General features: G+C 58.9%; 3 protein-coding genes across 8 annotated transcripts in view; 2 read left to right on the top strand and 1 right to left on the bottom strand.

Moving 5' to 3' along the window:
- The window catches only part of RBM6 (RNA binding motif protein 6), a 58,170-nt gene extending 52,066 nt beyond the window's left edge, over positions 1-6,104 (bottom strand). For 2 of the 5 annotated variants that reach the window (XM_056501578.1, XM_056501577.1), the window contains exons 1-2: positions 6,021-6,104; positions 1,653-1,761 (exon numbers count right to left, since the gene is read on the bottom strand). In XM_056501578.1, coding sequence (XP_056357553.1) covers positions 1,653-1,696 — 44 coding nt within the window. In that variant the 5' untranslated portion in view covers positions 1,697-1,761; positions 6,021-6,104. Of the gene's footprint in view, positions 1-1,652; positions 1,762-6,020 lie in introns of those variants that run through there. The other 3 variants (XM_056501576.1, XM_056501579.1, XM_056501580.1) reach the window with 3 other exon arrangements.
- Positions 6,105-6,237: 133 nt separating this feature from the next.
- On the top strand, positions 6,238-11,445 carry MON1A (MON1 homolog A, secretory trafficking associated). 2 transcript variants are annotated; one of them, XM_056501600.1, is made up of 6 exons: positions 6,238-6,420; positions 7,663-7,805; positions 8,030-8,497; positions 8,691-9,456; positions 9,552-9,699; positions 10,146-11,445. In XM_056501600.1, the coding sequence occupies exons 2-6, from the start codon at positions 7,679-7,681 to the stop codon at positions 10,284-10,286; spliced, it is 1,650 nt and encodes a 549-aa protein (XP_056357575.1). In that variant the 5' UTR covers positions 6,238-6,420; positions 7,663-7,678; the 3' UTR covers positions 10,287-11,445. The 2 variants fall into 2 exon arrangements, with proteins under 2 accessions (XP_056357575.1, XP_056357576.1); XM_056501601.1 differs by having other exon boundaries at positions 7,677-7,805.
- Positions 11,446-11,516: 71 nt separating this feature from the next.
- On the top strand, positions 11,517-20,781 carry MST1R (macrophage stimulating 1 receptor). The gene is made up of 21 exons (XM_056501599.1): positions 11,517-12,793; positions 13,219-14,523; positions 15,692-15,880; positions 15,961-16,086; positions 16,163-16,333; positions 16,495-16,664; positions 16,753-16,930; positions 17,016-17,161; positions 17,266-17,427; positions 17,570-17,663; positions 17,776-18,003; positions 18,084-18,227; positions 18,304-18,463; positions 18,546-18,638; positions 18,714-18,941; positions 19,022-19,102; positions 19,175-19,356; positions 19,431-19,540; positions 19,636-19,801; positions 19,880-20,016; positions 20,092-20,781. Exons 2-21 carry the CDS (start codon positions 13,306-13,308, stop codon positions 20,354-20,356), a joined length of 4,248 nt encoding a protein of 1,415 aa, XP_056357574.1. The 5' UTR covers positions 11,517-12,793; positions 13,219-13,305; the 3' UTR covers positions 20,357-20,781.
- The last annotated feature ends 3,082 nt before the right edge of the window (positions 20,782-23,863 follow it).

Genomic DNA, 23,863 nt, shown 5'->3' on the forward strand with positions numbered 1-23,863 from the left:
CAGACACTGAGGGTGCCTCACAGGACTATGCCAACAATCAACTTTCAAGATATCCCTGTGTTCGTGCCTCCAGAATGTCTCACACCGAGTTCACTATGAGCTCTTCCACCATAAAAACGCTCAGAAAAAGTTTCCTCTTAAGGCAGTTTTTTAAAATCCAATGGCAATGGGTTGGTTTTGGTTTTTTTATTTTTGAGATGGAACTATCTGATTTTTCACCTAAGCAAAGCTCTAATACATTTTTCAAAAAACAGAATAATACAGTATCAGCACATTTTAAAATAACACCTAATGTTACACAAAGCAGTGGACATTTCCTTAGCAACTACAGCAAGTCATGTTGTACTCTGAGTTTCACTAAAGAATCACTCACCAAGATTAATCAAAGCATACACAGATTTACTAAGGTACACGGTCCATTTCACCACCATGTAGAATAGCAATTAAATTTGGATCAAGGTCAGCATTCCCACCCAATACATTAGAGAATGATGCCAATAAAATCCACTTAAAAATCATTAGAACAGTACTATTCATGTCAACACAAGACACAGTCATTCCCTCATCAACATTGTTACTACATGTTCTGGAGGACACTGATTTTCATCAGCTTTCTCAACACATTACAGTAGACAATTATTGGAAGTATTCTTATGGCAGAAACCCAAGGCATGCCATGAGCAGTACCTTTATCACACTGATTTTCAAGGGACTGAGTGCACACATGAGCAAAGGATAAAAGAACAATGTACAACGGAGGAAAATTCTAGATTTTGGTGGCTTCATTTACATACCCAGAATTCTCCTGCAAACACAGGTCCCAGTAACAACCAGAGGAACACAAACTATTAAAATATTGTGCTGTGCAGGTCATCTGCACATGAATCTTTAGAACAGTTGCAGTGACATTCAAAAATGTCTTATTAAGGAGTATATGGGGATATAGATGTTTTGCAAGTGCATGTAGTGGTAGGACAATGGGGAATTGGTTTAAACTGAAAGAGACTGGGTTTAGATTAAATACCAGGAGTAAATTCTTGTCTTTCAGGATGGTGAGGCCCTGGCACAGGTTGCCCAGAGAATTTGTGGATGCCCCATCTGTGGAAGGGTTCAAGGCCAGGTTGGACGGGGCTTGGTGCAGCCTGGGGTAGTGGAAGGTGTCCCTGCCCATAGCAGATTTGGGGAAAGATGGTCTTTAAGGTCCCTTCCAATCAAACCATTCTGTGATTCTATGATACATGGACTTATTAACCTCATGGATATAATTAAACTTCCAAAGTTTTTCATAAAATTGCGTGTGCAATGAATGTGCCAGTATTTCTGAACTTATCTTCTTTTCTTACAGGTGTTAACAGCACACAATACCAAAAGCTATATAGCACATCACCTTAACTCACAACAGCTAAACTAAGTATCACTAGGAAGGGTGGTGTGAAGAAGACCTAGAAATATTAAAATCAGCTGTTGCTTAAAAACTAAATTAAAAGCTTCACAGAAATACAAAACCCATCAATTAACTTGTATTTTCTTTGGCAATCACAACTAGCTCCATAGAGACCTCACAACTTCTATCAAAACAGTAAACACTGGGGTTCCAAGGCTTACTGTATTTAACAATGTTCCTGAAATAAACTATATATTCAAGTGCTTACCGAAAAGACCCCATTCTGTTGCCTTGTCGATGGTCTCCCCACATTTTGATCTTGTCTGGTAGCTTCCAGAAATGGTTAATTCACTCTAACAACACCCAGACAACACAACCTGTTGAATAAACAACATGGTGATAAGCCAGAAGGTGAAGAACACACATGACAAGAGAAAAATACTGGTGGTTAGAAGGGGTACATGCAACATCTGATCAGGATCCACAGATACACGACACTCAGGCATGAATGAATTCAAGTGTTGCATTTCTCCACATTCAAATTTGTAAGCGTCAAACGACTCCAAAAATCAAACTGTCAATATGGTGGGCAAACAATTTGATATCTGCTTCGATTAACATAGAGCTTCCCAACATACTGTGCTGTCTGACACTATCCAGGGTGCAGCTAGAAATGTGAGAACGTCGCCATCTATAAACAACGAGGACCGCTGCTGAACAACAGTTTGCAATTAATGTTTAATCCAAACTATTTTTGCCAAAAGCTCTTTGCTGTTCAAGGGAATGATCACCACTCTTGGTCTACCATGGATCCTCTGCCCTCAGAAGCATGTAGATAACAGAGGAGGTTTTGCCAATAAATCATGACAAGCACTGTTCTCCAACACTGCCCTCATCAAGCAGAGTGACGCAAGTATCACTTGCCTCAACAGAAATCTAAAATTTCATCCACTTCCTCCCACCAGTGGAGAAGGTGAGGATTTCCTGGTGATAACCAAAGCCAAGACTTGAAACAGGAAGTACTTCTGTCTTTCCAAAACAAAAACAAAAGGCTGCAGCAGAGCATGGAGAAAACTGAGGGAGAAGGCAACCTGATGCCCTGGCCAACCCAGCTGCAGTGGTGCAGGAGGGCTGTCATGTCACCAGACCAAGGCTGGAGAACTGGTGCTTACACACTGTTCCAAAGCAGGATTATTTAACTCCAGTGGTTGAGGGGGCAGAGGACAGTACAGACAGTCACTGCCAGGCCTGGCTGGAGCAGCTCTTGTCAAAGAAAGGCACACAAAGTCCTGTTTGTTCTCCCTTCCAAAGGTCAGCGATGCCACAGCGGAGGCAGATCAGCAGAGCAGGTTATGACAGACCTTCCACCAGGGAGCGATCCCGGATGCTGCTGCTGGCAGCTGTCTGTGCCAAGGAGCTGCTGTGCCAAGAGAGAGTCCATGCTCTTGCCAGGGTCCACTACCCACCAGGGAAGGCTCAGGTGGGAGCCAGGGACAGCAGGTTCGGGCAGAAACCAAGCATGCAGAGACTGAGGAAGGCAACCTGTGGAACCACCACTGATCCATCCACCTCAATGCCACTTCCAAAAAAACAGGTTCATTCTGTTGGCCACTCAAGCCTGAGAGTACCAGTCTGCTGACATTTTACATGGCTCTTCATAAATAAGTGCCCTGGTCCTATGGATTTCCTCCATCTTTCTAGGAGGAAAAGTTCTCTTTCTAAGAGAACCCAGACTGCACTCCCTTCATAGCAAGGGCAGGCAAAGGGATATGATTCCTGTCATCAGCCAGTCCTTTCATCTGAGACCTTCTGCAGCCTGCAGACCTCGCATTTCTTGTTCTTCCCTTCTGGATTTCCCTTCCCCACTCCAGTTCTTCTTAAGTCAACAACCTTACTGACGGTTAAAAAAAATAAAAATAAAATCCCCTGCCAGCTGGGAACTGTTTAGACAGTAATACTCAAATTATCAGATAAGGAAAAAAATCCCACTGGACAGCTCTCAGGCCTGGCACAGACCCGCTGAGCCATGCAGCAAGCTCAGGAGTGCGAGGTCATGGTTCAATAACACAGGGAGCAGCACTGGCTCCAACAGCCCCCACTCAGCCTGATTCGCTCCCTGCCTCCGCCTTTGGCAGAGCACCGGATGGAAGTTGTGCCAGCTTGTGCTTTTCTGGGTCTGTACCAGGCATGACCCTCAGAAGAGAGTTATATTTAACCCAGGTCATTTCAGTGATACACTACCACACAACCCCACAAACCAAGGTGACAGCAAACTGCAGGACAGGGACAGGAGGGTCGTAGCCTGGCTTCCACTGACGCCAAAACCTCCTGAAGGTACACCCTGCTACAAGTGCTCCAAAAAAAGCACACCATGATGAGACATCGTGAGGATTCACCCTTCTGCCACGGGCAGGTATCTGCCAGCTCAGCTCCCACCTTCCAGCTCGCAGGTAAATGCTGGGAGACAGGTCAGTGTGAGCGAGGCTGCTTGCCAAAGACACCGCAGGCCAACAGCAAACCATGGCAAAAAGCCACCTGCATGCTTGGAACCGTGCATCCATTAGTTTGGCATACTCTGGTCACAACCAAGTGTTTGAGGAGATGGAAATAGTCCAGTCAATTGCACAGCCCAGACCAACAGCTCTCTAGGACAATAATGAGCTGTTACAATTACCCTGAACATTCAGGAGGCAGATATGCATCATCTTTCCCTACTCCTGTCCCAGCTGGCTCTACTTCCTGGTGGCAAAGCCTCAGCTCCACCAAAGATACAGAAGACACAATTAAACAAGGAGAAGCTCTTTTGTGGTTTTAGTTCCTCCAATGACTGCTGGTCACACAGCCCTCCCAGGAGAGACTGGTGGAGCTCCAGATGCTCCCTGGCAATTACACCAGATGATTTCCTCATGACCGTGCCCCTGTCTTCCCAGTGCTTCCCCAGACAGCTCTGGGGAGGTTCCTGACTCCGCTCCCCAAACTGCACGTGGCAAGCCTGACAGCAAACTCTTGAATCTCTTATTCCAATTTATATCCTGCTATGGTAAAATAATGGCTTTGATCATTGTGCAGCTGAGCCAGACTAAACAACTGGTCTTCTTGAGGACTTAATAAAGACATCTGTCAAGGGGCTGAGTGGGAAACGCCAGCACAGCTCTCAAGTGTCTCCTCACCAATTTACACCACACTTCGCACTTTTTTTCCAAATATGGGGGAGAGAAGGGTAATTGGTGACAGACTGGGTGCTATTTGCAGTAAAATAATCTGATATTCAGAGCTTCTCTCCAAACAAATTTTGCCAAGACTTGGTATTTATAGAGCACGAGGAAATCAAACACAGAACTACACACGAGAACAGAGGAAGAAGTTTGCTGTGGAACAACTTTCTGTAGCTAGTATAGTTTTTGTGGCTTTCTGTAGTAAAGTTTTCTGTACCCAGTAAAGGCAGAAGAAAGGAAAAGGCCTCTGTGAAATCCAAGTACTGCAGGAAGTACAAGAGAAAACTATTCCTCAAAGCTACAGAAACTGCAAGTAGCCAAGAAATCCAGTTACATTTAGTGTTAAAGCTGGAGACCCCAAATTCAGAAGAAATATCAAAAACATGTCACCAACATGTGAAAGTGAAAGGAGAGGGAACCATTTTGGTTCTCATGGGGGTCAGGCTGGAGGATTTTAACTTATTTTTTTAAAAAGGGATGTGCATACTTTTCATCTGCATGATGTTTCTAAAAACAAGCACTAGAGACAATCAGGTGAATTTCTAACACACACCCCACCAATCAGTGAATGTTGGGAAAGACTCTCACACCACCAACACCCTGCCAGGATAGGAAAGTAGATTCCACCTTCAGCAGCATTGCCAAAAGTAACACCACACAGCAGCAGCAACATCAGCCTCTTGAGGTGCCAGTTGTTTTAAAAAACAGAGCGTGGAAGGTCACTGTTATCGCTCCCAGTCGTTCCTGATCACTGCCTTACCTGGCCTCCACCAGTGCCAGACCACATCCTGCTTCCACCTAAGCCTTTACTTACAGCCCAAAATCCCATTTAGCCCATCACTTGGGATTACATCTGCTAACACACAGCTCCCATCAGATCCCTCTGCATCCCAGCACGAATCCAGTCCACTTTGGTCCATTCCTATTACAACCACAAGCATTCCGAGATGCACACGTATGACCTGGTGCTAAAAAGGCCCTAATCTTGATCAGGGCCTCAGAACAACACTGAGATACCCAGAAACACCACAACTGCTGACAATGATACACATGTGGCAGGCCCCAACACTGCCATGTGGGATATTGTATTCTGATGAAGGGGCCGAGCATCCCAACCCCACAACACACATCCCACTGGGCCGTAGGGTGCTGATGAAGACACCGAGTCCTGACAGGCAGCTGCGGGCCCACAGCGCCAGGACCTACTGCCTCACGCCCAGCAGCGGGCCGCCCCCAGCCTCCCTCGATTCCTGCACCACGGGTGACCCCAAAACAGACACCCTCCCATCCTCATGGACTCCGCAGCCTCGCCTCCTCTACCCCGGGAACCCCTCGGGACACTCCTCACCGCTCCCACCCCACTGAGAGAAATCCCCTTTACCCCAGACGATCCCCTTTATTTCCCAGGAGACCCTCATCACCTCCTCCTCTTCTTCCTCCTCCTGCTCCGCCGCTCCCGCCTCACACAGGCCCCACGGCCGCCACGGCGAGAACCCGGAACTTCCGGCTCCCTCCTCCCCGCGGGCACCCAGGGGCTGCTAGGAACTGTAGTTTCTATCGCACCATCCCTGCCGCCCCTTCTCAGGCGTGTCCTTGCGGCTCACGGACTACAACTCCTATGATCCCCCTTGGAGCGCACCGCCTACAACTCCCATGATGGCCCGTGGCGGGTCGCCGCGATGGCGGGGGTGTCGCCGCGGTCGGGGCCGGGACCGGGGGTAGGGCGGGAGGTGACCGCCCGCCGCCGGCTCCGACCCCTTCTCCGACCCACCTAGGCCGTGCCCAGGGGGCTGCAGGGCGGCCCCGGGAGGAGCCGCGGAGGTGGGTCCCTGCGCGGTGTCCTGAAGGGGGGTCCTGGGCCTGGGTCCTGTCGGGGCTGCAGGAGCGGTGACACCTCTGCGCTGAAGGGGGAAGGGTCGGGGTGGGCCCGTGCTGGGCCAGGGGTGATTCTAGGGTGAGTCTCGCCCACGGGAAGGTCAGCGGGGTGAGGAGGAAAGGTGAGGATCGGGCCCTGATGCACTGCCCAGCACCGTCTAGGGCTGTCACAGGATTTTAGTGGGGTGTCCGGCTCCCCCAGATGCAGACGGGACCCCAGTAATCTCTCCGGGGCTCTCCCAGGCTCCCCCAGATGAGGACAGAGCCTTTATCTGTTCCCCAGTACTCTCCGGAGAGCTGTCACAGGGTTTTGTGGGGTAAGGATTTAGCTCCCCGGTGGAGGATGCAGCTTTGACCAGTTCCTCAACCCCTCCAGAGCTGTCACAGTTTGGAGGTGGGGGCTGCATGAACTCCCCCAGGTAAGGACAGGGCGCTAATCCACTCCGTGGTACCCTTCAGGGCTGTCACAGGACTTTGGGGGGGCTGGTATGGCTCCCCTAGGTGCAGCATTTGTTGTGATTGGGTTTGGGAACAGAAAGTGTGCCGGGGCCCAGAGCAGAGTCTGGGCTCCTTGAACTTCCCTAGCAGCCGAGTTCAGAGGCACAGGCTCCTAGCCAGCCTGCCTGCCTCCTGTTGCTTTTTCTTGTGCTTACTTTTGGGCTGGTTTTTCCCCAGGGAAGGGAGGAAGGAGCGGGCTGGAGGCATGGCCTCTGCTGGAGAGGTCACCCAGCTCCTGGGGTGACGCCATATGTGCCAACTCAGGAGGAGTGTCACCAGCCTCGTCCCCATCACAGCCACCTAACCCGGTCCAAGGACGGTCGTAAACCCCTCCCTTTGCAAACATGAGGCCTCTGGGATCTCCGGTGTGTGGGACAAGCCCCATCCAGGGCCGTGTCCCTTCCCCCCTCGCTGCACAGAGAGGGAGAGGCTGAGTAGCTTTCCTGGGGGAAATCGGGGCCAAGCCTGGATGAAAGGTGGCGTCGGCAGGGGACTGGAAAGAGCTGGGGCTGCGTGAGAGAGGAAATCCTGCTGGATTAGAGCAGCTTTCCTGACATCTCACCAGGGCTCAGTGCTGAGCCAGCGGGATTGGGCCATGGGTGCTGGCCTGGCCCTGCTGGAGAGCAGAGCATTTCAGGGCCTGCTTTGAAAGTGAGGGGATGCAGGGGTGACACTGTGGGTCACGTGCAGGTCCTTGCCCCGAGGAATGGCTGCAGATGTTCACAAGAAGAAAAGCTGGGAAGTATCCAATGGGTCCTTGGCGCCGGGAGATGGGCAGCACACGGAGAGATCCGAGAGCCCCACTCCAGGGCTGGCACAGGGCACGGAGCCAGGTATGGACCACAGCTCACCAAGGGGGGAAAGAACAGCTCCTCATGCAGGCTGGGACCTCCACAGCCCTGCAGGTAGGGGGAGATGGGTCCACTCATGACTCCCCACCAGCAGGACCTGCATCCACAGGGTGCTGTAGGATGGGGAGAGGAGGCAGGTCCCCTTTGCATCCTTCCCCCAGCACGGGGGACACGTGGAGGGATGCTGCATGGCCCGTTGTTCCCAGGGGCAGGCCAGGAGGGAGCCATGTTTGTGCACACCCGCTCCTACGAGGACCTGACCAGTCCTGAGGATGGGGCGGCTGCGGCACGGAGCCCAGAGGAGAGACGGGGGGAGCCAGCCAAGCAGAGCAGCATGGAGCAGATCAGCAAGGACTTCAGTGAGCTGAGCACGCAGCTTACGGGCATGGCCCTCGACCTGGAGGAGGAGATGAGGCCGGGCAAGGAGGGGAAGCTGGAGCCATCCCCGCAGACTGCCCGCCGCGACTCAGTGCTGTCGGGGAAGGAGGAGGAGGACGTGACCATGGATGCCTGGCGCTTGCACAGGAAGCACGTCTTCGTGCTGAGCGAGGCGGGCAAGCCCGTGTACTCCCGCTATGGCTCTGAGGAGGCCTTGTCCAGCACCATGGGCGTCATGATGGCCCTGGTGTCCTTCCTGGAGGCCGAGAAAAACGCCATCCGGTCCATCCACGCAGGTACCACCTGGTGGGGGGGAATGGGATGGGGGTGTCCCGGCCTGCCCATCCATGCACCTGCCACCGTGGGCCATGTCAGCTGTCCCCAGGGGCAGATGGGTTGCTGGGGGGAGAGGCAGCAGCCTGGTTGTTGCCCTGGGGAGCCAGGCTCACAGGTCTGTCCCCGGACCCCTGGGGACTCCCTCCCAAGCAGATGGCTACAAGGTTGTCTTTGTGCGGAGGAGCCCGCTGGTGCTGGTGGCAGTGGCACGCACCCGGCAGTCTGAGCAGGAGATTGCCCATGAGCTACTCTACATCTACTACCAGATTCTGAGCCTGCTCACCTGGACCCAGCTCAACCACATCTTCCAGCAGAAGCAGAACTATGACCTGCGCCGGCTCCTGGCTGGCTCCGAGCGCATCACCGACAACCTGCTGGACCTGATGGCCCACGACCCCAGTTTCCTGATGGGCGCCGTGCGCTGCCTGCCCCTGGCCGCCAGCGTTCGGGACGCTGTCAGCAGCAGCCTGCAGCAGGCCAAGGCCAAGAGCCTGGTCTTCTCCATTCTGCTGTCTGGGAACCAGCTGGTATCTCTCGTGAGGAAGAAGGATCAGTTCCTTCACCCTATTGACCTCCATCTGCTCTTCAACCTCATCAGCTCTTCTTCCTCTTTCCGGGAGGGTGAAGCCTGGACTCCTATTTGCCTCCCTAAGTTCAACTCCAGTGGTTTCTTCCATGCCCACATCTCCTACCTGGAGCAGGAGATGGACCTGTGCCTGCTGCTGGTCTCCACTGACCGTGAGGACTTCTTCACCGTGTCCGACTGCAAGCGGCGCTTCCAGGAGCGCCTGCGGCGGCGGGGGGTGCACCACGCTCTGCAGGAGGCCCTGCGCACCCCCTTCTACAGCGTGGCCCAGGTGGGCATCCCTGACCTCCGGCACTTCATCTACAAGTCCAAGAGCTCCGGGCTCTTCACCAGGTGAGGCCCTGGGGAACCACTGGGCTGAGGCCGTGGCATTTGGCGTGGGCCAAGCCACTTCTCCAGGGGGTTAACGGAGTGCTGTGTTCCTGCAGCCCCGAGATTGAGGCTCCCTACGTGCAGGAGGAGGAGAAGGAGAGGCTCTTGGGGCTTTATCAGTACCTGCACAGTCGGGCCCACAACTCTTCACGGCCCCTGAAGAACATCTATTTCACAGGCCCCCGCGAGAACCTCCTGGCGTGGGTAAGGCCATTGGGGGGGTTTGGTGAGCCTGTCTTTTCTGGTCCTGCATGGTGGGGAAAGGGCACACAGAGCATCAGCTCTGTAGTCCGCTGGGAGGACCCCAGTCTGTGCATGGTCCTTTTGGGAGTGAGCCTGTCCCTGTGTGATGGAGGGACAGGCAGGGGACAGCAGTGGTAGCTGGTGAATTCCAGGACCAAGGGCTGTGCCATGTCCTGTCGTGAGCTCAGTGCTGTGGAGAAAACCCACTGTGAGGACAAAGCCCAGGGTTTGGTTCTCACATTTCTGAGCAAACCAGATGCCACCCATTTAGAGTACCCTACTGCCACTTCATGTCCCTGCACTGGAGCTCCTCTGCCCATTGCTGGTAGCCCATGGGGCGATGATGAAGTGCCAACCCCAAGTGGGGCACGGTCCTGTTCCCAGCATGTATCCTGTTCCTTCTCCAGGTGACCAATGCCTTTGAGCTCTACGTATGCTACAGTCCCCTGGGGACCAAGGCTGGCGCCATCAATGCTGTCAACAAGCTCATGAAGTGGATCCGCAAGGAGGAAGACCGACTCTTCATCCTCACGCCCCAGACGTACTGATGGGCATCTGGCATCACCCAGGGCATGGAGCCAGCTGGGAGAGCCCCCGCTGTGCTGGGGAGCCCATTCCCAGGGTCCCCAGAGCACAGGGAAACCCCACCTGAGGAACTGTTCAACCTGGTTGTTAGAGATGGGGTGCACAGAGAAAGGGAAGGGGCTGAGCAGGACTTTCTCTCAGCTGTGGGCAGTACCCCAGCTGGGGGGCTGCTCTTCCTCTGCAGTCCCCAGCTCCATCCCTTGTTGTGGAGGTCCTGGAGTGGGGCTGCTGGTACCCCAGGTTACTGGAGGGGAGCAGAGCCCCTGGATCCTGCTCACTGTGCCTGACACCTCCCTTCTCTGACATCCTGTGGCTGTGCCAAGGGTGGGAGTCCCCAGGGGAGATGTGGCAGCACTCAGGGGACCCCTATGTTGCTGTGCCCGCAGATGACAGGTCACACTGTCCTGTCAAGGGACAGGGCTGGCCTGGAGCACACACTGCTCCTCTCCCTGCCTTGGGGGATCTGGACCCCCTGAGTGCCAGAGAGCCTCTGCAGTCCCAGAGCGGGTTTTCCCCCTTGGCATCTGTATGAGCCTGGACCCTTCCCACTGTGGCTGTGAAAAGGATATCTGTCCCTGGGGATGCTGGCAGGCAGGGTGGGTCAGCCTGCCCCAGCTGGGACAGCAGGGTCCTGCCCACCTCACCACAGGGACACAGAGCAGTTCCAGAGGTGCTGAGGTGTTTGTCAGGGTTCTTGTGATCTCATGGTTCTGGCTGTGGGTAGTGAACCCTAAAAGGGGCAGCTCAAGCACAAAGAGACCCCCTTGGTGCAGGGCCATGGTGCTCCCCAGCCCATGGAGGGTTTTCTCCTTGGCACGGGAGCACCTGTCCCCCAAACCAAGCCCCTCCAGCCAGCTACACTGAGCTTCCTGCACCTCCCTGACCACCCCAGGCACTGGTGTGGGGCTGAGCACCTGTGAACGGCCCAACTCCATGTTTTGGGGCTCTCTGAATAGTGCTGGAATAGGTGTTGGAGGAGGGGCAGAGCCATCAGGGTGAAACCCTGGCACAGATGGAGCTGGGAAGGATCTGGCAGGGCTAGCACAGGGATCTGCTCCTGTATTTATGCTCCTGCCAGAGTGTAATCGCTTGTCTTTGCTCATAAACATTATCTGGACCCTACGTTAAGTCTTGTCGCATTCTTGTATATTCACTGGAGTGGGAGGAGGACCAAGCTGTGGAGGGATGTTTGTTTCAAGTTTCGGTGCGGTGCAGTCCAGCCCCGGGCGCCTGCTGGGAGCCCTGGAAGCTGCCTGGGAGTGGGGCGAGGTTGCCGGGGTTGTGCTGGCAGGAGGCGGTGCTGGCTGGAGACGGGGAGTGGCAAAATCCCCGGGCTGAGCTGGCCACGGCCAGCTCATGTCGAAACCGAGTCGGAGGAAGGGGCTGTTGGGTAAGGCCCGGAGCCAGCGGAACTGCCGGGGCTTGCTCAACACGGGGCGGGAGCCTGGGAGGGCGAGGGCGTTTTCGGCAGGCTCAGCCCCTCCTGGCACCAAAGTTCCCCGAGCCCTGATCGCCAGGAGGAAAGGTCCGTTGCAGAGCTGGGATTCGTGGCCCCAGGGTCCGAGGGCAGCAGGGCACTTGGAGGGCAAATCCATGTATGGATCGGGATGTAAAGGACCTTCCCGCATCCCTACGAACAGCAGTCACTCCCAGAGGTGCTGGCAGCTCCTGCCACTGCGGGCAGCCAGGGAGGAAAGGGACATGAGACACAGAATGGGCACAACAGAAATAACCCTCACAGCCCCCCTGGCAAAGCAGTGGCTCTCCCAGCCCTGCTCCTTTCTCCCAGCTAGAAGAAAAAAGTACCTCGCTCTGGTGCTGAGCCTGGCGCACCCCCAAGGCTGCCCTGTTGGCCTGGAAGCGAGCAGCGAACGCGGTACCACCGCGGGAACTTAGGGGAAGCGGCAAGTTCGATTCCAAGGGTCGGGGTGTCAGCCAGCCCTAAGGGGCTGGGGGCTGCGGCCGAGGGGCCAAGGGGTAGCGACATGAAGGAACCCACCCGTACCCAAGGATGCTGCTGGCAGCCACCTCCCAGCCACGGGGATCCCCCGACGGCCACCCGGACCTGCAGCGGGCGACCGAGGCACTGTGCCAGCCGTGCATCCGCGTTCCGATCGCCCTTGGGCACCGTGCCCAGCCGGGAGTGCCCAGCCACCCTCCGGGTGCTCCGATCTCCGTGTGTCCCGAACACCCCCGTGCCCCCGGGCTGCGTGTGCCGGTGCCGGCCCTCGGGGAGCCCCGGGCGGTGCGGAGGCAGGACCCGCCCAGCCCATTCCGCCCTGTCCCGGCCCGCCTCGCCTGCTCCCGGCCCCGCTCCGCTCCGCCCTGTCCCGGCACGGCACGGCACGGCACGGCACGGCACGGCAGCGCCCAGGTGAGCGCCCTGCCGACCGGCACCGCTCGGACCGCACCGAACCGGACCGGACGGATGGGGCGGGGGCAGCCGGACCCAGCGGAGACCCCGGACCTGGTGAGCTGCGGCGGGGCCGGGGGTGGAGGCCGGGAGTAGTTCGGGGTTCTCGTCCCGGGAAGCTGGCGGGGACCTTGTCCTAGTCCCGCAGGGATCCCCAGTCCCCGTTGCTCTCCCGGGAGCTGGCAGGCTCCCTGTCCCACTCCCCGGAATGGGTCATTGCAGGGCAGAGATGCCCCAGGGTGACAGGCAGCGTCTGTAGGTGGCAGAAGGCAGGATTTGTTCCTCTGCCACAGGCAGCTTGGCATCACCTCCTACTCATGGTATTTCGGAAGAGGTTTGGTGTGACTGATCCTCCCTCGGCACTACCCATCATCATCTGGCCCTTGGGAACCCTGGCACCCCCAGCTGACACCCGGCTGTGGCTGTGCCCCGGTCCTCACCTAAAATAAGCGGCTAAAACCGTTTTTTTTTACTTTTGGCAGATGCAATGGTGGCCCATCCTCCATATGTTCTGAGCCTGCTGGGTGCTGAGCACCATCGATAACCCTACACCAGTGGCACTGCACAGCATGGGCCTGTTGTGCTGTGTGTGCCTCTGGCTGCTGCTCGCTCTGGCCCTGCTGGGTGCCGGTGCCTGGCAGTGTCCCCGCATCCCGTACAGCTCCACCAGGAACTTCTCCGTCCCCTACACACTGCCCAGCCTCAATGCTGGCAGCCCCATTCAAAATGTCGCTGTCTTCACCGACTCTGATGGCCCAGTCGCTGTCTTTGTGGCAGTCCGCAACCGCATCCTGCTGGTCAGCCCCGAGCTGCGCCTGCTCTCCGTCCTTATCACCGGCCCCGTGGGCAGTGCCAAGTGTGAGATCTGTCGACTGTGCCCAGCCACCACAGATGGCCCTGAGGACACAGACAATGTCCTGTTGCTGCTGGACCCGCTGGAACCATGGCTGTACAGCTGTGGCACAGCACAGCATGGGCTGTGCTATCAGCACCAGCTGGAGGTGCAGGATGGTAAGGTGGCCATCACAGCCACGCACTGCCTGTACTCAGCCATGGGCAACAGCCCTGCATTCTGCCCTGACTGTGTGGTCAGCCCACTGGGGACCAGCGCCACTGTGGTGGCCACCTCCTACGCCTCCTTCTTCTACCTCGGCTCCACCATCAACAGCAGCGTGGCAGCACAGTACAGCCCGCAGTCAGTGTCTGTCCGACGCCTGAAGGGCACCTTGGATGGCTTTTCAAATGACTTCCAGTGGCTGACGGTGCTGCCGCAGTTCCGCAACAACTACACCATCCACTACGTGCACTCCTTTGCCGACGGGGACCACGTGTACTTCCTGACGGTGCAGCCGGAGCGGCCGGGATCCACGGCGTACCACACGCGCCTGGCACGGCTCAGCGCCCACGAGAGCAACCTGCGCCGCTACCGCGAGCTCGTCCTCGACTGCCGCTTCGAGTCCAAGCGCCGGCGCCGGCGCAGCAAGGAGGAGGATGCTGAGAGGGACATCGCCTACAATGTGCTGCAGGCAGCCCACGCTGCCCGCCCCGGCGCCCGCCTGGCCCGCGACCTCGGCATCAACGACACCGACATGGTGCTCTTCGGTGCCTTCGCCGAGAGCCGGCCGGAGAGCCGGGTGCCGCAGGAGAACTCGGCCGTCTGCGCCTTCCCCCTGCGCCTCCTCAACCAGGCCATGGAGGAGGGCATGGAGAAGTGCTGCGGCACCGGGCACCAGCCGCTGCTGCGGGGGCTCAGCTTCTTCCAGCCGGTGGAGTACTGCCCGCATAATGTGAGTGCTCCACCCTGCACCGCATCCGGCCCGGGAGCCCTGCGGGTGGGCTGGGATGTGGGAAAGTGAGTTCAGGAGCTGGGAAATGCTGGTAGAGTGGGACGGATGGTGGGGTGGGGTGGGGTGGGGTAGGGCAGGGGGAGAGTGGCATCACCCAGGTGTGAGTCAGCCCAGCAGCCACCCACCAGCTACTGCAGGGGCTGCTGTGTTCCGGCAGCCCTGGCTGAACCAAGGAGGCTGGATGCAGGCAGGGATCCTGTTGAGCCCCCCACCTCACTGGTACATGTGCCAGCACAAGGGCACACTGCTCATGCCGTGCATTGGGCCAGTTCCTCTCCTGGTGTGGCCTCCCCAGGAGCCTCGACTCGGGCCCCCGTGGTGAGTGTCCCTGGACCCCAGCCATCCTCTCCAGTTGTTTATGTGTGCAGGGGTGGGAAAGCCACAGGGCCTCGGTGCTTTGCAGACTGGATGTGTGAGGTGCGGGCTGCTCTTGCCCTGTCCCCCAGGCCCAGCCACCGCCTTTTTAGGGCAAATAAACCGCAGGCGGAAGTGTAATTACTCACCAGGGTTCCCCATCTGCCGCAGCCGCGGGGCAGGAACACCGTGTCCCAGGTACAAGCCCTGGCATGGCCAGGATGCAGATGGGTGGACACCCTGGTAGGGCCCCCTTGTCCCAGCACATGACACGAATTTTTGTGTCCTCAGCCAGGCTCAGAGCAAGGTGCAGCCAAATCCCCTCCTCTTCCTGCATAGAGCTGACAGCTCACTGCTGCTGACTCACACTGTGGCAGGGGAAACTCAGAGGGGACCCCAGACCCTCTGCACTGGGGGTGTCCAGAGGGGACCCCATGGCTCCTGGTGTCTCTCTTCAACTCCAGCCCCTTGCTGAGCTCTAGGGGTCAGGGAGGGCTGGTGTTGGAGTGTACATGCTGTGGTGCCAGCACAAATAACTATATCCAGATGGGGTGAGAGGGGAGGGCAGGATCTGACGCCACATGGGGGGACTGAGGGAGGGCCTGCCGATGTGTTTTTTCCCCAAAATTTTCCCAGCCTGGAGGGGAGCTTAAACAATCTGGTGCTGCCCCAAAATATCTCACAGCTCAAGCTGGTGCCTACCCATGTGTGGTCAGGGCCAGCTTCAAGTCACCCACCCCTTGTTTGGCCACAGGTGAACCTTTCAGCACCAGTGGTCAACACCAGGTGCTGGGATCAGCCCACGCTCATCCCTGCTGCCTCCCACAAAGTGGACCTGTTCAACGGGCAGCTGACAGGGGTCCTCCTCACCTCCCTCTTCGTCACCGCCATGGGAAACGTCACTGTGGCCCACTTAGGCACAGCAGAAGGACGCATCTTCCAGGTGGGATGGGGGGGTCAGGTGGGATGACAGGTCCTGGCAGGCTGTGGGGTATGCTCAGCCCCCTGCTCTGCCCTGTGCAGATGGTGCTCCAGCGCTCCAGCTCCTACCTTCTGACCTTGTCCAACTTCTCCCTGGGAGAGCCAGGGCCAGTGCGAGGTGCCATGGGGCTGCAAAGCCACTCACTGTTCTTCACAGCTGGCACCAAGGTGAGTGGGAGGTCTGAGGGGCGTAGGATGTGCATGGAGCTCCATGTGTCCCCTCACCTCCACCGTCCATCCCCAGGTGTGGCTCCTGAACGTCACCGGCCCTGGCTGTCGCCACTTCTCCACGTGCCAGCGCTGCCTGCGTGCCGAGCGCTTCATGGGCTGCGGCTGGTGCAGGGATGGCTGCAGGCGCCGCCACGAGTGCCCCGGCCGCTGGGTGCAGGACAGCTGCCCCCCCGTCCTCACCGACGTAGGTCTGCGCTGCTGTCCCCCTGCTCCTCACACCTCCCAGGCCCTGGGATGGGGTGGCACGTTGTGGGGTGGGTGTTGTGTTCCTCAGAGAAGGGTATTTCTGGACCCACAGCAGCCACTGGACTTTGGGGGCTTGGGGTGACACTGTCTCTCCCCCAGTTCCATCCCCGGAGTGCCCCGCTGTGGGGTCGGACGCGGATGACGCTCTGTGGAATGACCTTCCGCTCCCACTTGGACCCCGACCCTGGCCGCGGCCCCCCCGCTGCTTACCGAGTGGCAGTGGGACGGCGAGACTGCACCGTGCTGCCGGAGGAGAGCCAGAGCTACAGGTGTGCAGCAGTGCGGGGAGAGAACAGCAGCAGACAGAGCTCTGGCACTGCCCCCCGCCTGGGGCTGATCCCCATCACTGTCCCACAGGTCCCTGCCCACCTCGCGCCACAAGGAGTTTGTGGATGTGCTGGTGTGTGAGCTGGAGCCGGGGGGCCCGGCAGCAGTGGGGGGCCCCGCCGACGTGGTGCTCACTGTGGAGGAGCCTGCCAGACCCTCTGGCTTCCGGGTCTACGGCTCCGCCACCCTCGACGGCTTCGTCTTCGTGGTATGGTTGCACACCGGCAGTGCCCCTGGCAGGGCTGGGGGGGTTTGGCTCACTCACCCATCCCACTGACCCCATCTCTGCTCAGGATCCCCGCGTCAGTGCCCTGCACCCCCCGTTTGGCCCCCGGGGGGGTGGCACCCAGCTCTCACTCCATGGCACACACCTCTCGGCAGGGAGCAGCTGGCGGGTGATGGTCAATGGCTCCGAGTGTGCTCTGACTGTGCAGCCCAGGTACACCCCTGCCCTCCCCTGGCTCGGCAGGGTCCCCGGCGCAGCGCGGCCACGGGGATCCCCTGCAGTCCTGCTGTCCCCCCACACGGCTGTCGTGTCTCCAGGCAGGGCAACGGCACAATCCGATGCACGGCTCCCGCCGCTGGTGGCCTGGGCGCAGCCTGGGTAGCCCTGTGGATCGACGGGGAGGAGTTCCCTGCCCCCGAGCCCTTCCAGTACCGCCCTGACCCCACTGTATCCGCCGTCGTCCCTGGCTGCAGCTATGAGTGAGTGCGTGGGCTCCTTTCCCTGGATGAGGGGACAGTCCTGTCCTCCCACTGCTCTGGCCGGGCTGGATGAGGTGCTGGGAACTGCAGGCGCCCTGGGGACCATGTGCACCCCGGGGAACCTGATCCCTGCCTACTGTAGGGGTTCGCTGCTCACCATTATCGGCACGCACCTGAACTCTGTGTATCGCGCCAAGATCCGATTTGAAGCCCGTGGTGTGGTTACCCAAGCTACAGTAAGCACCGGGGTGTGGGGCCATCGCCCCCCGGCCCTGCACACCCCACCCCACCCCACCCTAATCCCCTGGGCACACTCCGAGCCGGTGCTCAGCATCTCCCTGCCTGCAGGAGTGTGAGAGCCCGCTGGCACCGGAGCGGCTGCTGTGCCACAGTCCAGCCTTACCCATCGAGAGCAAGGTGGAGGGGGTGCTGGGGAACCTGAGCGTGCTGCTGGACGGTGCCCACGGGCGCTGGCTGTTCCGCCTCCGCTACTATTCCCGGCCCAAGCTCTACCCCTTGGAGAAGGAGGGCGGGCGGTTCCGCCTCAAGCCCGGCGATGATGAGATCGAGGTGAAGGTACGTGGAGCAGTGGGGTGAGCCAGAGTAGGGGATCCCACTGCCAGGACACCCGAACTCACGGTGCTCTGTCTGGGCAGCAATTGGGGCTGGATGCCGTGGCCACTTGCATGAACATCACCATGACGGTGGGGGGCCGGGACTGCCACCCCAACGTGCTGAAGAACGAGGTGACGTGCCGCCTGCCCCAAGAGCGCCTGCCCCAAGCTGGGGCCCCCGTGGAGGTAGGAACCCCCCGGGTGGGCAACCATCCACCTCAGTCAGCCCCATCCCATCCCTGCTGAGCCCCTGATCCTCCAGGTCTGTGTGAACGGAGCCTGTGAGGCGCTGGGCTGGGTGCTGTCCGCCCCCACCTCGCTGAACCTGGCCGCCAGCCTGGCTTTGGGCATCGGCGTCACCTTCCTGGTCTGCTGCATCCTGGCTGCCGTGCTGTTCCACTGGCGCTGGAGGAAGAGGCGGGGTGAGTGCCGTGCTCACTGGGCACTCTGATGCCCCCAGACCCCTGACACGCCACCCCCAACCCACCCCACTGCTGCCTGCAGGTACGGAGAACCTGGAGCTGCTGGCACAGCCCAGCCGCAGTGACCCCCCCATCACCATCCAGCGCCCCGGCGTCGACTACAGAGAGGTGCTGGGTAAGTGGGTGTCACTTGTGGGTGACGGGGTGCTGGGTGCTGCCAGCCCTCACCCCGCCTTTGCCTGTCCCACAGTGCTGAACACAGCGGGCACTCCCGGCCCCCTGGGGCCCCGCACACGGATCACCAGTGCCGGTGCCAATGGCAGCGCTGGTGCAGCAGGCGGCGGATCCCCCGTGCCCCTGCTCAGGGCCACATCCTGCTGCCTGGAAGATCTGCGGCCGGAGCTGCTGGAGGAAGTGAAGGACATCCTCATACCCGAGGAGCGGCTTGTCACTCACCGCCACCAGGTCATTGGCAAAGGTGACTCTGCACCCCAATTTGGCTGTGCTGCCACCTGCCCAATGCGTGTGCTGCCAGCTTTGTGCCACCTGTCCCTGCAGGGCACTTTGGCAGCGTCTACCACGGCACCTACACAGACCCGCTGCTGGGGGACCTGCACTGCGCTGTCAAGTCCCTGCACCGTGAGTCCCTTCCCCTCCCGTGCGTGCTCCCGTGGCACAGCGGCGGAATGTCCACAGCTCAGCTCTCTGCAGGCATCACCGACCTGGAGGAGGTGGAGGAGTTCCTGCGAGAGGGCATCCTCATGAAGAGCTTCCACCACCCCCAGGTGCTCTCTCTGCTGGGGGTGTGCCTGCCCCGCCACGGGCTGCCCCTCGTCGTCCTGCCCTACATGCGCCACGGGGACCTGCGCCAGTTCATCCGCAGCCAGGAGCGGGTAGGGAGTACCCCCGAGGGGAGTGCATGGTGATGGGTGCCAAGGTCTCTGTGCTCACTGCTCCCATATCACAGAGCCCCACAGTGAAGGAGCTCATCGGCTTCGGGCTGCAGGTGGCCCTGGGCATGGAGTACCTGGCCCAGAAGAAGTTTGTGCATCGGGATCTGGCAGCCAGGAACTGCATGTAAGTGTGGCTGTGCCCTCCAGACCTCCACCACAGGGTAACCACCTGAGTCTGGGGGTGCCCAGGAGTTCCCACCTCGACCTGGTGTCCTACAGGCTGGATGAGACGCTGACAGTGAAGGTGGCTGACTTTGGGCTGGCGCGGGACGTGTTTGGCAAGGAGTACTACAGCATCCGGCAGCACCGCCACGCCAAGCTGCCCGTCAAGTGGATGGCGCTGGAGAGTCTCCAGACCCAAAAATTCACCACAAAGTCTGATGTGGTAGGCATGACCCCCCTCCCCATCCCATTCCTTATCTCCATCCTACCTGTGTGCCCATGGCAGCTCTCCTCTCGGCAGTGGTCCTTCGGGGTGCTCATGTGGGAGCTGCTGACCCGTGGGGCGTCACCATATGCCGGGGTGGATCCCTACGACATGGCCCACTACCTGCTGCAGGGCAGGCGTCTGCCACAGCCCTCTCACTGCCCCGACACCCTGTGAGTGCAGCTGGGGTGGGCAGGGGGCAGGGGGGTGTCCTGGGGCTCCCAGTGCTGACTGGGGTGTCGGTGCAGGTACAGGGTGATGCTGAGCTGCTGGGCGCCGGCGCCCGAGGACAGACCATCCTTCACCGGGCTGGTGGCTGAGCTGGAGCGTGTCCTGGCCACGCTGGATGGTGAACACTATGTCAACCTGGCTGTCACCTACATCACCCTGGACTGGGATCCCTCCTTTCCCCCTGCTCCCCCGGGGCAGCTGCCTGATAGTGAGGATGAGGATAAACATAGTGAGGAGGAGGAAGAAGAGAAGGAAGAGGAGGACGAAATGTCTGTATGCTGATGGGATTCCCTGCACCATGGGGTCTCCCAGACCCCCATATACCATAGGCACACTCCCTTGAGGAGGGATGCAGTGTGCAGCCAGATGCTGTGGGGCACCCTCCCCATGGGATGGGTGCTGGGAGGCAGCTGGGTGCTGTGGAGTGCACACCCATGGCTCACACCCAGCCCCTGCTGGCTGCTCCCCAGGATTGGTCCCACACCACAGGATGCTGGGGGCTCAGTCCTGCTCTGGCTGAGTGCAAGGCTCAGCCCCACAGTGATGAGTCTGTGCTCTGGGGTCTGGGGCTCAGTCCTATAGTGGATGGGTGCTGTGGGGCTCCATACCCATCAGGTGCTGTTGGGTGCCTGGCCTTCCCAGGGCTCCCATGGAGTCTCCAGCCTCCTGACTCCTCAAATCACTCATTAAATCCAAATTATATTTTTTCTCTGGCTGGGGCTGTGTCTTTGAGGGCCCCATGCCCTAGATTGGCAGCACCCTCGTGGTCCTGCATGGTGTCTCCCCACCCACTCCTGGGGCACCTACCTCGTGGGAGACACTGAGGAGGGGGCACCCACTGTTGCTTTGCCAGTGAAGGGAGGGCACCTGCACAATGGTGCTGCTGTGGCCACCCTGGAACCATCCCCCAGTGCCTGCCACACTCTGCACCTGTGTCCCAGCATGGCCCTCAGACCTTGGGATGTCTGGGAGGTTTTTCCTAAAAGTCCTGCTCCCAGCCACATCCAGCCCATGGCCAGGGTGGCTGTGTGGCACGAGGCATGTGAGGAGCAGCATGCTCCTGGGCATGGGGTGATGATACCCCTGCAACCCTGGCATATGGGTCATGCTGACCCTGGGAATCATGGCATGATGAATTGCATTGCCCATGGGATCTTGATGCTCCTGGGATGATAGGTGCCCAGGCATAAGATCAGGACGCTCTTGGCGTCATGGGTGCCCAGCCATGCGGTCATGGAGCCCAGGGCATGGGACCACAGTGCCCAGGACATGCAGTCACAGTGAGGACACGATGGCACCCAGCCCATCTACTGCTCCTCACCCTGCCTGCCTGCACAGGGTCCAGTGGGGCACACTGCTCTGAGCTTGGGGCTTCTGTGTGGTGACCAAAACTCATTACAGCTTCACTTAATGACACCTTTATTGCTTCAGTACTGACTGTGCAGGGGACGGTGCAGCTCATGCCCCAGGGCATGCCAAGACACGGGCATGGGTCTGTGATGCTTGCTGCCCTATGAGCTGGCTTTCTGTTCCTTTTGGTGGAAGTGGTGGCAGATGTCACATTTGCAAGGAGCTCGTCCTGATGAAGAGGTCCCTTCTGCCCCAGTTTTGGGCAGAAGTCACCTAGAACAAGACACTGAAAAGAGGAGGGAAGCAGTGATGGTCATCCCTCGCCTGGGTGCAGGTCCAGAGTTTGGGGCCGGGGACAAGGGCAAGGGTCTGGGATGGATGGATGGATGGATGGATGGATGGATGGATGGATGGATGGATGGGCGGGCAGGGGATATTCAAGACAAGCTCAGGATGGACAAGGGATGCTGAAAAACACACGGTCTGTGGCTGTGGGCAGCACGGCTCCTGCTCCATGTCCAGCCACACGGGCCCTGCCGCCAACACTGACTCTAAATAAAACCTCCTCGGCTGCTCATTAAGCAGTGCTGGAGCCTGGGGCCGCATCAGCTCCCATCAGCCAAGCTGTCCATCTCCACCAGCACCTCACACCTGCACAGCTCTACTGCCACACGCCCCAGGGCATTTTTACTGCAGCTGGGTCTCAGCATCCCATGGTCAGGGCAGCCGTGCCTCAGTTTCCCCACGATGCCACTGCTCTGCTCCACTGGCCTGGGTTCTGGGGTGACCATGACCTCCAGTGCAGGTGCTGACCTTGCACACAAAGCCAAACAGCACCATTTCGGCTCGCTGCCGAGTTGCTGTAGCAACAGGAAGAGCCTGGCACTGTGTGGTTATTAGGGCTGGATCAGAAATGGGAGGTGCTGGGCACTGGTAGTGGGGGATGCTGCATGCCTGGGGGGCAGCCAGGGTGGCTGACTGGGGCACCAGCAGCTCACAGGATGCAGGGATGGATGGATGGATGGATGGATGGATGGATGGATGGATGGATGGATGGATGGATCACTGGATGGGTGAGTGCATGGATGGATGCATGGATGCATGGAGGGATGGGAGAATGCATGGATGGATGGATGGATGGATGGATGGATGGACTGGCATCCTGGCTATTGCCTTCCTCAGCACAAAGCAGAGTGGGTGCCCAGGGCAGTGTTTGGGTGGAAGATGCTTGCCAGGCCTGCTGTCCTGTGACACAGGAGACAGCTGTGGGAGCACCCAGTGGGAGCAGGGTACCTGGTGGGAGCAGGCTGTCCGTGCCAGCAGTGGGGTGGCACAGTGAACTGCTTGTTAGCTGACAAGTCTGGTGTGGTTGTGGTGATGTGCATGAGGGTGGCCCCTGCTTCAGGCTGCTCCCCTCCCCCCATGAATGTGCTTGCAGAGATGACAGATTTCATGCTAATCCACATTTATCCTGCCCTAATTACGCTGCAGGAGGTGAGCGAGCGCCCAGACTTCCATGCCAAGGGCTGGCATGTGCCCACCCCTGTCTGATGCTGCCTGACTTTGCTAGCTGGGATTGGTGCTGGCACTGTGCCCACTGTCCCAATGCGTCCCAATGGCACCAGGGACACGCAGGTAACCTCTCAGGGTGGCACCTTGCATGGCACCTGGCACCTCTGCTCCAGCTGGGGGGTGTCTTAGAAATGCCACACCTGGGCACTGGGTGATGGCACCCTGAGGTGCTGTGTGGCTGGGCACGGTTGGTGGAGCATCGGGCTGAGCTGTGGGAATCTGAGGCCGTGCCCGGCCGTGCCGAGCCGTGCCACGCTGTGCCAAGTTGTGCCAAGCCACCACGGCTGCGGCAGAGCAGCCAGGGTCCCATCCCGGCAGCGCGCCGTGCACACACAGCACTTTAAATGTTTTATTTGGGGAAAGTGCTGTCGTTAGCAGGGATTAATTATTAAAATCGGAGCCATCTATAAAACATGAGTGGCCGCTCGCGGGGCTGCGGGCACACAGACAGACCCGGGCACGGTCCCGCCGCCGGCACCGCCCGGGGATCCGCGGCCACGGCGCTCCGGTGACGCCGCAATGGCACCTCGGCCGCGGGTTTGGGATCTGGGGGCACAGCGGGTGCTGCCGCGGGGTGGGGGCTGGACTGGGGATGGGCAGAATTGTGCTAAACCAGTGTTTGGGTGAGGCGGGGGTCTCCGGTGCCAGCCGTCCCGGTGAGAGGTGGCAGCAGGCAGCAGGCAGCGCCGAGCTGTTTTTAGCGGCTGCCGGTGCTGGGGAGCGGGCGTGAAGAGCAGCAGCCGCGGCACCGACGTGCCATTTTTAGAAACCAGCGAGTTCTGCAAATGATGCCTGTGAGAGGCAGGGGGGGCTGCACCCCGGCACCCCCAGTCCCTGCTGCCCGCGCCCCGGCTCCCACAGCCAGCC

The sequence above is a fragment of the Oenanthe melanoleuca genome, chromosome 12 (assembly GCF_029582105.1).
Source record: "Oenanthe melanoleuca isolate GR-GAL-2019-014 chromosome 12, OMel1.0, whole genome shotgun sequence".
In the NCBI taxonomy this organism is placed as follows: domain Eukaryota; kingdom Metazoa; phylum Chordata; class Aves; order Passeriformes; family Muscicapidae; genus Oenanthe; species Oenanthe melanoleuca.

What these genes read in the sequence shown, in the direction of transcription:
- MON1A (XM_056501600.1), top strand. Translation starts at nt 7,679, where the DNA reads ATGGCTGCAGATGTTCACAAGAAGAAAAGCTGGGAAGTATCCAATGGG. An exon ending in GGCACAGGGCACGGAGCCAG is followed by an intron (nt 7,806 to 8,029) that starts GTATGGACCACA and finishes CGTTGTTCCCAG; the next exon opens with GGGCAGGCCAGGAGGGAGCC. An exon ending in GCGAGAACCTCCTGGCGTGG is followed by an intron (nt 9,700 to 10,145) that starts GTAAGGCCATTG and finishes TTCCTTCTCCAG; the next exon opens with GTGACCAATGCCTTTGAGCT.
- MST1R (XM_056501599.1), top strand. Translation starts at nt 13,306, where the DNA reads ATGGGCCTGTTGTGCTGTGTGTGCCTCTGGCTGCTGCTCGCTCTGGCC. An exon ending in GCCCCCCCGTCCTCACCGAC is followed by an intron (nt 16,334 to 16,494) that starts GTAGGTCTGCGC and finishes TCTCTCCCCCAG; the next exon opens with TTCCATCCCCGGAGTGCCCC. An exon ending in ATGATGAGATCGAGGTGAAG is followed by an intron (nt 18,004 to 18,083) that starts GTACGTGGAGCA and finishes CTGTCTGGGCAG; the next exon opens with CAATTGGGGCTGGATGCCGT.